At 40.5% G+C, this 14,166-nt stretch overlaps 2 protein-coding genes across 5 annotated transcripts in view; one reads left to right on the top strand and one right to left on the bottom strand.

Annotated features, from left to right (window-relative positions):
* The window catches only part of HDHD2 (haloacid dehalogenase like hydrolase domain containing 2), a 47,888-nt gene extending 37,348 nt beyond the window's left edge, over positions 1–10,540 (bottom strand). For all 3 annotated transcript variants that reach the window (XM_058438390.1, XM_058438387.1, XM_058438389.1), the window contains exon 1: positions 10,436–10,540. The gene's annotated coding sequence lies outside the window, so the exon portion shown is untranslated. The remainder of the gene's footprint in view (positions 1–10,435) is intronic.
* Positions 10,541–10,680: 140 nt separating this feature from the next.
* On the top strand, positions 10,681–12,162 carry LOC116468566 (small ribosomal subunit protein uS10-like). 2 transcript variants are annotated; one of them, XM_032755330.2, is made up of 2 exons: positions 10,681–10,773; positions 11,669–12,162. In XM_032755330.2, the coding sequence occupies exon 2, from the start codon at positions 11,780–11,782 to the stop codon at positions 12,137–12,139; it is 360 nt and encodes a 119-aa protein (XP_032611221.1). In that variant the 5' UTR covers positions 10,681–10,773; positions 11,669–11,779; the 3' UTR covers positions 12,140–12,162. The 2 variants fall into 2 exon arrangements, 1 of the variants encoding a protein (XP_032611221.1); XR_009213474.1 differs by lacking the exon at positions 11,669–12,162 and adding an exon at positions 11,029–11,656 and having other exon boundaries at positions 10,686–10,773.
* The last annotated feature ends 2,004 nt before the right edge of the window (positions 12,163–14,166 follow it).

The raw sequence follows: 14,166 nt of genomic DNA, 5'->3' as shown, positions 1-14,166 counted from the left end.
GTTAAATTTCCTGGAAGTAACTAGTACAATTAATTTGTGGTAATAATTTTCTTTCTTTTCTTCATATTTTTTACCAATTGCCTAGTTTAACCATTTTAGAATGTTATAAAAATGAAATCACAATGTACACATTCTTTCACAATTTTCGTGATTTATTTTGCTCAACATTGTATTTCTGAGATTCAGTCAGGTTGGTGCCTTTTATATTCTACCAAAAGCAAAACCAAGATCCACCTTTTGGGATTCTGACTAGAACTGCATTTAATCTACAGAGCAGTATCAGGACAACTAAGATCATTATTATATTGCCGTCCTACCCATCAACATACTGTATCTCTCCTTTCACGTTTTTTTAGTTTTATAAATATCTACATAAATGGCTTGCATATATTTGTAGACACAACTCCATCATTGCTATATTAAATTATTTTAAATTACCTTTTCTAACAGTTTGGTGTTGGTGTATTAAAATACATCTTTTGTTGTTATTGTTGTTTTTGTCTTATATTCCTTAACCATTCCAAACTCTTTTTTTTTGAGACAGGGCCTTGTTCTGTCACCCAGGCTGGAGTGCAGTTGCATGATCACAGCTCACTGCAGCCTCGACTGCCCATGCTCAAGCAATCCTCTCACATTGGCCTCCCAAGTAGCTGTTTCCACAGGCATGCACCACCACGCCTGGCTAATTTATTTTTTCTGTAAAGATGGGGTCTTCCTGTGTCTCTCAGGCTGGTCTCCAACTCCTAAGCTCAAGTGATCCTCCCACCTTGGACTTCCAAAGTGCTGAGATTACAGGTGTGAACCACCACACCTGGCCCCAAACTTTCTTAATTCTAAAATAAGAAAAACAAACAAACAAAATTGTCACTTGTAGTTGGTAATTATTATCTACATAGAAAATTATTGTCTACATAGAGAATTTTCTATGTAGACAGTAATTACCAAACACAAGTGATAATTTTTTCTATTTTTCTTATTTTCTGTTTTATTATTCTAGTTAGGAACTCCATAATTGAATAGAAGTAGTGATAGCATGCATCCTTATTCTGTTCTTGATTTTGAAAGGAATGCTTTTAGTATTTAAACATTAAGTAAGCTTGCTGTAGAACTCTGCTGATATTTTAGCCATTTAAGAAAGTTCCTTCTATTCCCAGTTTGCTAAAAATTTTTGTCATAAATGGCTATTGGATTTTACCTACTACTTTTTCTGTATCCAATGAGATGATCACATTTTTTCCCCTTAAGCTGTCAATGGGGTCAATTAATGTTAAGTCAATCTTGCACAAATCCAATGTAGTCCTGATATATTATCTTTTTTTACTTACCGCTAGATTCAAATACTAAAAGATTAGAAACAACCTAAATGACCATCAACAGAAGGCGAGTTTAATAAATTATGATATTTGCCAGGTTTTTCCACATTCAGTATTTTTCCCTTACACATTTTATTCTTTGGGACTGAGTCATTAAAGAGGGTAGGGAGGAACTAAACTCTACCTTCTAAAAATAGGAGTATCCTTATATATTATTTCAAATTCTTCTGTGAGAAAGACTTGTTCTCCATTGATTTACTCAATCACTTATTTATGTCATCAGTATGGGCTCACAGATATTTATTCTATTCTTTGTGCCATAAGCTAATACTATGTCATTTAGTTTGTTGCTGAAATTGTTTTAGCTTTGGCCATTGAGAGCTCTCTCAGGTTGGCTCCTGTACCTCCATCCTTTTGTTTTTCGAGCACTTCTTTGCTTTTGGAACTACATGATGCTCTAGACTCATCTTGTCGTTTCCTGTAAGCTGATAATTGATTACATTTTGATATGGTTTGGCTGTGTTCCCACTCAAATCTAATCTTGAATTGTAGCTCCCATAATCCCCACGTGTCGTGGGAGGGACCCAGTGGAAGGTAATTGAATCATGGGGATGGGTTCTCCCATGGTGTTCTCGTGATAGTGAATACGTCTCCCAAGATCTGATGGTTTAATAAAGAGCAGCTCCCCACACACGCTCTCTTGCCTCCCACCATGTAAGACATGCCTTTGTTACTCCTTCGCCTTATGCCATGATTGTGAGGCTTCCCCAGCAATGTGGAATTGTGAGTCCATTAAACATCTTTCCTGTATAAATTACGCAGTCGTGGGTATGTCCTTATAGCAGCGTGAGAATGAACTAGTACAGATTTTTAGATGATTGGGAAAGAAATCAAAAGAATAATATTTTGTGATACATTAAAATAATATGAAATAAAAGTTTTAGTTCCATAAATAAATGTTTTTCATTTCATAAAAAAAAAAAAAAAACTTTGTAGAAAAAAATTTTCTTTCCTGTTACCTAGATATCTACCTAACATTCTCAATTTTACTTTTTGGCCTGCAAAGCCTTACTATCTGGCCCTTTACAGAAAAAGTTTATTGACCCTGTGCTAGGGGAGGAGATTCCTACTGGAGAAGAGTGGCAAAAAAACCCAAAAAACCCTAAAACCAGCAAGCTAAACACCCTTAATTCCACTTACAGAGACATACACATAACATTATGCCCTATATGGTCACAGAATGTGAGTATATACGTTCTCATAAAGAAAAAACTTGCATATGCTTCTATTTAGAAATGTGAGGGCAAAAGTGGGCTTTGAGGAGAAAGAAAAATAATGAGGAAAATACATGTGATTATATAAGAATAAGAGAACAGACCATAAATATTTAAGTAATGAACAAAAAGAACATTACAGCTACACAGGATCTTCGATTATCCGCTCTTGAACCACCCCTCACCCCTCTTTCTACACACACTGGTTTTACACCTTAGTTGGGAAAACCAAGGCCCAGATAATGTCTATATAGATATTACCTTCTCTTGAGAATGATGGTGCTCAGATGAAGAAATTACTAACAAAGATTTATTACTAAATTTGCCTTCTAACTTTTTCTAAAGGTTCAATGCGCCTGACAAACTACTCTTAAATGAAACAGAATTTACCTCCCTACACAGAATATACCAGACATACCACACAAATATTAAATAGATCTTTGGCACATTATTTATAATAAACCTATTATATTAATGCAAAGAATGTTATTAATAATGTATAAAATTAGATATACAACAGGAATAAAAATTTAATGAAAAAAATTTGAAAGCATGTGTCCAAGAAGCTATTTTTCTCTTTTAAAAGATTGTTGGCCAGGTACAATGGCTCGCACCTGTACTCCCAGCACTTTGGGTGGCTGAGGTAGGAGGATTGCTTGAATCCAGGAGTTCGAGACCGGCCTGGGCCATAAAGCGAGACCCCCATCTCTATAAAAAATAAATTAAAAAGTAGCAAAGCATGGTGGCATGTGCCTGCAGTCCCAGCTACTGGGATTGCGTAAGCCCAGGAGTATGGGGCTGCAGTGAGCTATAACCATGCAGTCAGGGCAACACACACACACATATATACATATATATATATATATATACATATATATATTTGTATTCTACTAATATTTCCTCATCACAATAAAGACACAACTACTCATGATGCTTAAGAAATAATGCAGTGTTCTAGTAAAGTTATTTTTCCAGTTAACTGAAGGTAACTAGAAATGATAAGAAATGTTTATTTCAAATAACTATTACTCAAAACATTTTGGGATTTTTCTCTTTAGGAATTACCATCAATGTTAGCATATGAGCTACACATGAAAATCAGACTCATTAACCAATGGCTCCATTTTATTTTTAACTCCAAGTAGCATTACTCTCCTTGACTACCCATCTCATTCAGCAGGCTTTATTCTGACACTTTCAAAATTATATCCATCTTTAAAGCATACAAATTGTAACCAATAAAAATATCCCAAAGAACATGTACTAGCTCAGAAAGCAATTCCAAAATAGGAGTCCAAAAAGATCTTGAGCAATGTAGAAGCTTATCGTTTCCTACCCTGACTACTTTGAAAGAGTAAACATTTATTGATGAATAAACTCTGGTATGCTTATTTTTAAAAATCGCTTTAAACTTGGGCTTCCATAATATAGCAGGCTAAGAATCAAATTAACTCTCCAAATAAAACCTAACAATACTAGATCAAAAAATTATACACATGTGTGTGTGCACATCTGCACGCGCACGTGTGTGTAAGCCACAAGGTGCAAGGAAAAAAGGAATTGTTAGATCTGAATAAGAGCAAGAAACTCAGGAGATGAGCAGAACACTGTGGCCTGTTTTGGCTCCAAAGGTATCTGTCACACTATGTGACCTTAAGTTATCTTTTTTCCCCATGGGCCTCTTCAGGGAATAAAAGATAAACCCAGAGCCCATCTGAAGAGATAGATCCTCTGACCTAAAAACCAAGACCTCACTGTAAGGGTGAGCTAGAAATAAACCCATCCCAGGCACTCCCTCTCTACCTTGTCTCAGTTGACTACAAGAAAATCAACTGCTTTGAAACGTGGCCCAAAGGGGTGGTAGGTAGAAAGTGCTGCAGAGAATTTGGAACCATAAACCAGCACTGGGCCCAATTTGCAGACCAAATTCACATTACCTAAGATAAGCCTCAGAAAAACTTCAAGATTTTAATTAGTGTGACCTTGACTAGCGGGTGCCTGGCTACAGCAAATATAAACCCTCCCTCAAAATACTAGTTTTCAGCCCAAACAGCAAAGAAATCCCATAAATAAAATCAAATAGCCAAGCGTGGTAGCATGGGCCTGTAGTTCTCGCTACTTGGGAGGCTAAGGTGGGAGGACTGCTTGGGCTCAGGAGTTCAAGGCCGCAGAGAGCTATGATAGCACCACTGCATTCCAGCTTGGGCAACAGAGCAAGACCCTGTCTCAAAACAAAAAAAAAAAAAAAAAAAAAAAGAAAGAAAGAAAGAAAAGAAAAGAAAGAAAAAAAAGGAAAAAAAAACACAAAGAAATCAAATCACAAGAATGATGAGCAAGTAACCTAAGGAAACAAGCCATGGTAAGGGAGAACCTACACAAACAACAGACTGCATAAGCAGCCCTATAAGGGCTTCTTACTCTTCTAATGTAATTATCATAATGCCTACATGTTTAAAGAACAAAAGGCAAGATCAAAAATATGAGGAGAAAACACATGAAAGACTATCAATGTGCAGATTCAGAAGGCCCAATGAATTCTAAGCAAGATAAATGAAAATAAATCCACATCTAAACCCTCGCTATACGCCAATGGCAAAGACAAGATCTTGAAAGCAGCCAAGGGAAAAGACAAATTGCTTTCAAAGGAGCAACAGTTAGACTCAGATTCAATGCAACTCCAATCAATATCCCAAAAAGTGTCTTGTGAATTTGATAAGCTGATGCTAAAATGTTTACACCAGTACAAATGGCCAAGTATAGCCAAGACACTTTGGCCAGGACCAAAGAAGAAAAAGAAAGTAGGTGTTGCTTTACCTAATATCCGGACTTACTTAATGAGGTCTTGTAATTAATTAAAATGGTGTGGTATTAGTATATATGGAGACAAACTGATCAATGGAACAGAAAATACAGAAAAAGATCCCAATATGTGTAGAAAATTCATATATGATAGAAGTAGTGTTTCAGATTAGTAAAGAAAAAATAAAATGATCAATAATATGGTGTTGGAACCATGGAATATCCACGAGAAAAAATGAAATTGGACTCCCACATCACACCATACACAATTTTTTTTTCCAAGGAGATTAAACAACCACATGCTTAAGGCAAAACTGTAAAACTTTTAGATAGGAGAGTATCTTCATGACTTGAGAACAGAAAAGGCTTTCTAAAATGAGACATAAAAAGCACAAACCATTGAGGAAAAGACAGATAAATTCAACTATATTTCAAAAGCACCACAAAGAGAGTGAAAATACAGAAAAAGAACTTATTTTTCTAACACATGTAGGAAAAGACGAGATTCCAGGAAGTATAAAGTATAAATATTAAGAAAAAGATGAACAACCCAATAGAAAAACTGCATAAGATCTTAACGCAACCTTTACAAAAGAGCATATCTGGCTGGGCACAGTGGCTCACGCCTGTAATCCCAGCACTTTGGGAAGCCAAGGTGGGTGGATGACCCTAGGTCAGGCATTCAAAATCAGCCTAGCCAACATGGTGAAACCCTGTCTCTACAAATACCAAAATTAGCTGGGCTTGGTGGCAGGCACCTGTAATCCCAGCTACTCGGGAGGCTGAAGAGGGAGAATTGCTTAAACCTGGGAGGCAGAGGTTGCAGTGAGGCCGAGATCACACCATTGCACTTCATTCAGCCTGGGCGACAGAGCGAGAATGGGTCTCAGAAAAAAAAAAAGAAAAGAGCAAATCTGAACAGCAAATAAATGAAGATACTCAAAGCTCATTGGTAATCAGGAAAATGCAAATTTCAAGCACAGTGAGATCAATGCACCAACCTACAGATGGGCAAAATTTAAGTCTGCAAACACCAAAGGCTGTCAACAGCAATTCCCACATGCTGCTAGTGAAAGAATATACTTGTACAAGCATTTTGGAATCAGTCTGGCATCACCATACCCTACCATCTGGCAGTTCCACTTCCAAGTATACCTTTGAGAGATTCTTTCACAGTGTACCATGATACATAAACAAACATGTCTATAGCAGCACCATTTGTAACAGCCAGAAAATGGAAACAATACAAATGTCCATCAACAACAGAATGGATAAGTAAGTTGCGGTATATTTATACACAGAAAAAAACGGCAGTAGAAAGAACTTAGATTCATACACTCACCTTACACAACTCTCAGAAATCTACTAGAGGGTGAAAAAAGCAAGTCAAAAAAGAATATATACAGTATGGTTTCATATTATAGTACTCAAAAATACAGATGCTTACACAGGTGATAAAACTGTAAAGAGAAGCAAGGGAATGATTACCACAAGACTGGGGATATTGATTACCCTCCAGAGGACAGGAAGCAGATGCAAACCAAGAGGAGCACAAAGGGAGCCTCTAAGGTCTGGCAATACTCTACTTCTTAACCTAGACAATGAGAATATGGGTGCTTTTAATTATACTATAATCATTTTAAACATATATGTTTTACATACTCTTGTATAGATGATATATTACACAATAAAAAATGAGTCTTCTTATAGTCAGTTATTTCTCATACATTTAATAGTTATAAAAAACTAAATTAGTCCAGTAGTCCAGACAATTACTATACACTCAGCATAAAAGCTTCCACCTCCAAGGCATTTTGAATTTTAAGTAAATCCCCGATTCTGTTTGTCTTTCATAATGTATCTGATGAAAGAGGGAAAAAGAAGACTGCAGAGGTTAAAAAATATATTAAGAGCTGTGGTTAATCAAGTTTCAACTGCAAAATCCTACCTTCTGTAATAGTCCACGTTATTCTATTTCTGATCTTTATTGCGACCTTGAATTGAAGGATTATATAAGCAATAGCATCAACTATTACCTCCCTGAGACAGAAAACAGCTTGTTCATCAAAAGACTAGACCGTTCCTAGGGATTCTATTTGGATGTGTAACAGTTAAAAAATTCTTTGAAGTACACTAACTGCACCACAAAAGGATGGACAAAAAAAAAAAAAAAAAAGGCATTTTCTTTTCATATATACAGAGGAACCTAAAATTGCTTCTCTCAAAATCCAACTTTTATGGGAGATATCTAATATTCAAGAAAAAATGTTACCTCTGAAGGTGATTAAAGAACAAAATATGAACAAGACTAGAAAAGCAATGAAAGTAAGAACTGTACTATTTACTTGGAGCCAGGGAACTGTCATAATACATATTTATCATTTTAATCCTTGTTGAAGCATCCACACAGGCTTAATGTTACCAAAACATTTTAAAAGCCTATATTCTTTGCTTTCATCAGTTCCATAGAACATACCTTTTAAAGTCTAAAATGCTCTTCTGGAGCACCATATATTTGAGAGTGACTGACTAAGGCCTAGAATAAAATTGAGGTGCCCCACTCACACCTCAAAATATACTTACTTCTTCAGTTAGTCCCACTAACTTGATCACTTGATCACTATGACCTCTCTTCTTGTCCAAAACTTTGTGTTTTTTTTTTTTTTTTTTTTTTTTGGAGACAAGGTCTGACTCTATCTCCTAGGCTGGAGTGCAGTGGCACTATCTCTCAGCTCACTGCAACCTCTGCCTCCCCGGCTCAAGCCATCCTCCCACCTCCGCCTAGCAAGTAGCTGGAACCACAGGTGTGCACCACCACGCCCAGCTAATTTTTGTACTTTTAGTAGAGACGGGGTTTCACCACGTTGCCCAGGATGTTCTCGAACTGGTGAGTTCAAGCGATCCATCTGCCTTGGGCTCCCAAAGTGCTGAGATTACAGGCATGAGCCACCAAGCCTTGTCTGAACCTGTATAATACTCGTTACCTGAACTACAAGCTGGTATTTGATAAAATGTAATTGTAAAATACTAATATAACCCTCAAAATAACTATAAAGGTTTCAAAGGTAGTGCCTGATTTTGTTTATCTTGAATCCGTACCCACCACCTCCCATAATCGGAAAAAATTACATGGGACACCCCTTAGAAGAGCCATAAACCACTGACAGTGGTACATATTCAATGCAAAGAAGAAAAGCAAATTCTCTCATCCCAAGAGAACTTCCAGATACTTCAGAGGATATCTGGGCTTGAATATCACTGGGGCATCTCAATCCAAGCCCTTTCACCCTTAAAGGTGCTCTTTCCCAGCCATCCTTATGAGTGGTTGGCAGCACCATCAATCCAGACACCAAATTATGTCAGTTCTACTTCCTTTACAGTCTTATATCCACTTACTTCTCCTCATCGTTTTTGAAACTATCTTTTTGAAGTTGGAAATCAACTCTCATCTAGACTATTTCAACAACTTCTTAATTATCCTCTCTGCTTTGCATCTTCTATTACTAGCCCTAAATTATTCCCTACAAAGCAACAACGCAGTGGTTAAGGACAAGAACAAAGGAGTTGTATAAATTTATAGCCTGGGTATACATCTCCACTCACTAGCTGGGTGAAACTGGGCAACCTTCTTAACCTTTTTGCCTCAGTTTCTTCATTGCTAATGTAGAAATAATGACACAACTCTAATGGTTGATAAGAGGATTAAAGAAAGTAACACCTATAAAGAATTGTGAATTGTGTTCCACTCAGAGAAAGGTTGGGTTATGTATGTGGAGGGCTGGGAGAGAGAAGCAAGGAGGGAACATGATGGATATATCAAGGGCTACAAAAATCACAGGATATATATAATGCAAAGTTCTAAAGCATTAGTATAACTTGAGGATTTGAGAAAACACATCTAAATATATATTATGGTATATTATTCAAAACTTGCATACTTAAAACAAGAGATTTTCATGCAAATTTTCCCCTGGGAGATTGGGGCTCTACAGAACATGCCTCCTAAAACCCCTGGGAAGTACAAAGTTTTTTTCCTTCCCTATATGGTTCCAGAGTTTTCTGGAACCACTGTAGGCATTCAATAAATGACGGTATTATTCAGCCACTCCCCAGTTAAAATTCTTCCAGTGACTCCGCGCTGACCTCTGGATAAAGTCTGAACAATGAACACTGGTGGATAGAGTCCTGGTTTACCCTCTCCAACTCATTTGTCTCTACTAGCACCCAAGTTCCATGGTACTGCAGGCGGCCAAGAGCTCTACACTTTGCCTCCCTCGTTTCGGGACTTTTGTCTGCAACTACTCGGGCCCCTCTACACCCTCGTCTCCTGGCCAATCCCTTTAGCCCTCAGTCTCAGATAACCATCACTTCCTCTGGCGTGCCTCCTCTGGGTCCAACTCCTTTTCTCCCAGAGTTAGGCTGGGAGCCACCTCTGTTCCTACTACATTTACCACTGTCCTGGTTACCAGCCCGCGCCTCTCCTACTAAACTGTTAAGTTCTGTGCATAAGGGACTGTGTTGCCTTTCCCACTGTGTTATTTAGGCGTTCAATAAACATCGTGAATTAACTCATGAATGCCGGTGTCCACAGCTGGAAGGCCCCAACAACAAACTCTTTCAGCACCAACTCAACTTCCATCCCCCCATCTCTTGGCTGGGAAGGGGCCTCAAGACTGGTCACTGCACTCGGTTCTACACCAAGTACCAGGGCCTTAAAAACGCCAAACTGACCAGGAGGGACGCCAGCTCCAAAATACAGCCCAAGAGCACACTTCGAGGAATGACTGACACACTAGCTTCACGACCCGCCCCGCAGAGACCCACAGCGCGCCTCGAGCCCAGCTGTGCGCACGCGCGGGGCCACGGCAAAGAGGGCGGTTCCGACGCGGAAGACAGGGAATGCGCACAGAGCAAGAGCGCAGGCGGCCCGGCCCGAGAGGAGGGGCGGCCTGGGGGCGCCAGTGGTAATTCCCGAACCCTGTTACAAAATCTGCAGCCTCTCGGCCCCAATTGCGCTTCTTCCTCTTCCGTCCTACAGCGGCTCCTCACCCACACTCCGTACGCCGTCCTCAGGAAAGGCCCCCGCTAATGGCAAAGCCAGCCAGCCGCACTGGCCGCAGGGTCCTCAGCCGGGATAGACAGCCCCGCAGCTGCCCGACGGACGCCGGAAATTGGGGCCTGGCCGCGCCGGAAGCCCCGCCTTTCCCGGCTCAGCCCCACCACTTCGCCCGGGATTTCCGCCGAACGGGTACACCGACCGTGTCGTGTAGCTCTCAGTCTGCACCGCTACTGACGGAAAGCTAGACCCTTCTGGAGACCCGCTTTCCCAAGGGCGCGGCCTCCTGGGCCGGGATGCACGAGGAAAAATAATCCCCTGCCTTTCTTCGGTAGCTGTTTTCCAGTCCACAGCACTACTGCTGAACCGAGCGTTTCTGAGTAGCGTTCTTTGCCGTCACCCTCCCCTCCTCTACCACTTGTCCACTCTCGAGGTTTAACTAAGAAGTCATACTTTACTAGACAACCCAATCTCAGAAGTCATTTCCCCCTTAGCTACCTGAATAGCACCTGGCACCTCTTGCTTTCTCCATTAACTACTCCCTTGGGCAGCGACGTCCCTCCTTTCCCGCTTCTCTCCCGATTAGAGCCACTACGGGCTGTGCCTTCCTCTTCCACGGGAGCTCTACCTTGGTACACCCAGAACCACCTCCCTGCCTAACCCGCTGCCACACTCGTGTGGGTCTCTACTTGTCTCCTCTTGATCCAAGTAAGTTATGTGGACCTGAATAATAGAGTACAGAAAGGTCACTCTTACGCACTCACTATGAAAATGACTGAACAACTTTCTGGAGCTGTCTTGACATAATAGGATACTCACTCGGGTTACACCTTATACAAGGGTTATACCCCTTGATAAAACCACTGCTCTGTCCTTGACTGGGGACCCACATATGCCACCCGTATGCCACAATCTAACACCCGCACTACCCAAGGCTGCAGTCAGCCCTGTTAGGAGCTGTGACCCTAACAGGAGTCACAGGAGCTCCTTGGACTAGGAGCCATCTGCTTTTCCTCCCCACTGGATCTGAAGTTTTTTTGTTTTACTCATATTTGCTAAGTTTAAGTTTTCTGTGTGAGGGTCTAATTGGTTGAAGGAAAAAGGATTTGGTCCTAGTTTCCCCTTATGAGCCAGCTATCTTTGACCAGATTAAGACATCACCAAAGGATTTTAAGTGGGTAATATAAGAAATGTATTTTTCTAGCTTTTTTTTTTTTTTTTTTGAGGAAGACGCGGTCGTAGGTGCTGCGGATTTCTGGTCCGCACGCTCCTGCTCCTGACTCACCGCTGTTCGCTCTCGCCGAGGAACAAGTCGGTCAGGAAGCCGCGCAGCAGCCATGGCTTTTAAGGATACCGGAAAAACACCCGTGGAGCCGGAGGTGGCAATTCACCGAATTCGAATCACCCTAACAAGCCGCAACGTAAAATCCCTGGAAAAGGTGTCTGCTGACTTGATCAGAGGCGCAAAAAAAAAGAGTCTCAAAGTGAAAGGACCAGTTCGAATGCCTACCAAGACTTTGAGAATCACTACAAGAAAAACTCCTTGTGGTGAAGGTTCTAAGATGTGGGATCGCTTCCAGATGAGAATTCACAAGCGACTGATTGACTTGCACAATCCTTCTGAGATTGTTAAGCAGATTACTTCCATCAGTATTGAGCCAGGAGTTGAGGTGGAAGTCACCATTGCAGATGCTTAAGTCAACTATTTTAATAAATTGATTACCAGTTGTTAAAAAAAAAATGTATTTTTCTAAATGCTTCCTCTGCCTGCAGTATGAATAGATAGGAGAGATGCCAGAATGGGTGAGACCAGATAAGAGACCCACTGCAGGGGTACAAGAAAGATACTTCAACTAGAATGTGTGGAAACAAAGCAAAGAGGATAAATTCATAGGAGGCAAAACAGAAACTGGTGACAGATTAGATTGGGGTTAGGGAGAAGGCATCAATTATCAGACTCCAAGACTGGGCAATTGGGTAGTGTAACTGATTTTTTTTTTTTTTTTTTTTTGGAGGCAGGGCCTCACTCTGTCACCCAGGATGGAGTGCAGTGGCACAATCACGGCTCACTGCAGCCACGACTTCCAGGTTCAAGGGATCCTCCTGCCTCAGCCTCCCCAGACAGCTGGGACCACAGGCGCACACCACCACAACTGGCTAATTTTGATTTTTGTAGACAGGGTGGGGTCCCACGATGTTGCCCAGGCTGGTCTCAAACTCCGAGGTTAAAGCAGTTCTTCCACCTCAGCCTCCCAAAGTGCTGGGATTACAGACGCGGGCGGGCACCAATGCCTGGCCTCATTCACATTATGTGGAATCATGGGATAGGACTAATGGCTTTCTCCTCTCCAAATGGATCTACTTGATGAAAGGCAAGATAAGAAGAAATTCAGCCCCTCCAAAGGGAGGGGCTGGATTCAGAAAAAAAAAAGGGGGCGGGCAAAAAACCCAAAGGAGTGAAGACATAAAGCAGTATCTGAACTGGAACAAAAACAGTAGGAAAAACTTATCTTGATCATTGATACCCTTGGACATAGCCCACTGTGTCCCAGGTCCTTGCATCGAATGTTTTCACAATATTTGACTTCTAATGAAAAATCAGGGGCCAAGAGAAATCTTAGCAAAGAATAATTTCATTATGATTGGTACCAAAATGTCATTTTTGTTGTTTTGAGACGGAGTTTCACTGTGTAGCCCAGGCTGGAGTGCAGTGGCACAATCTCAGCTCACTGCAACCTCTGCCTCCCGGGTTCAAGCGATTCTCATGCCTCAGCCTCCTGAGTAACTGGAATCACAGGCATGTGTCACCATACCCAGCTAACTTTTGTTCTTTATTAATAGAGACAGGGTTTCGCCATGTTGGCCAGGCTGGTCTCAAACTCCTGACCTGAAGTGATCTGCCCACCTCGGCCTCCCAAAGTGCTGGGATTACAGGCGTGAGCCACCATGCCCAGCCTCAAATGTTACATTGGTAATAACTTAGAAACTAACAAGTCAATGAGAGTGATTTGCTTCATAAGAAACATTTTACTTCAGGAAAACTCTCTTTGGCTGAAGCACATCTAAAAAAAAATGATTAATGATCCGGAAAAGATATATAAAGATATATAGATATATATAGATGTATCTATATATATATAAAATCTGGACCAGACTTCTGTTCTGAAGGTTATTGGCCAATTTTACAGATAGGACAACCAAAAACTGCTGAGGTCTTAGAAAGTTTATTTGCTTTCAGTCACATGGTAAAAGGTTTGCTTATTAGAAATATCTTGCCTCCTAGTCTTTTGTACTAGTCAAATATCTTGCTTTCTCATCATTTCACCAGTAATACACATCTAACACATATAGAACACAGATTGCCTACTCTTATTGTATCTAAAGCAAGGATTTTGGTGGGGAGAGGAAGGTGGGGGAACTCATCTAGCTTTTTATTTCAATAGCTTTAGGGGTACAAGTGGTTTCTGGTTACATGGATGAATTGTATGGTGGTATAAAGTCTGAAATTTTAGTGCACCCATCACTGGACTACTGTACGTTGTACTCAATATGTAGCTTCTGTTTCCCTCACCCCCTCCCACCCTCCCTAAAGCAGGGATCTTATTTTTTTATATTTTTACTTTTTTAACTTTTAGATTTAGGGGTACAAGTTTGTTAAATAGGTCAACTTGTGTCACAGGGGTTTGGCACAGATTATTTCGTTATCCAGGTACTAAGCCTAGTA

This window comes from Hylobates moloch, unplaced genomic scaffold, assembly GCF_009828535.3.
Source record: "Hylobates moloch isolate HMO894 unplaced genomic scaffold, HMol_V3 SCAFFOLD_5, whole genome shotgun sequence".
Classification (NCBI taxonomy): Eukaryota; Metazoa; Chordata; class Mammalia; order Primates; family Hylobatidae; genus Hylobates; species Hylobates moloch.
The sequence above is the reverse complement of the archived record's forward strand: the minus strand, read 5'-3'. Positions and strand labels throughout refer to the sequence as shown.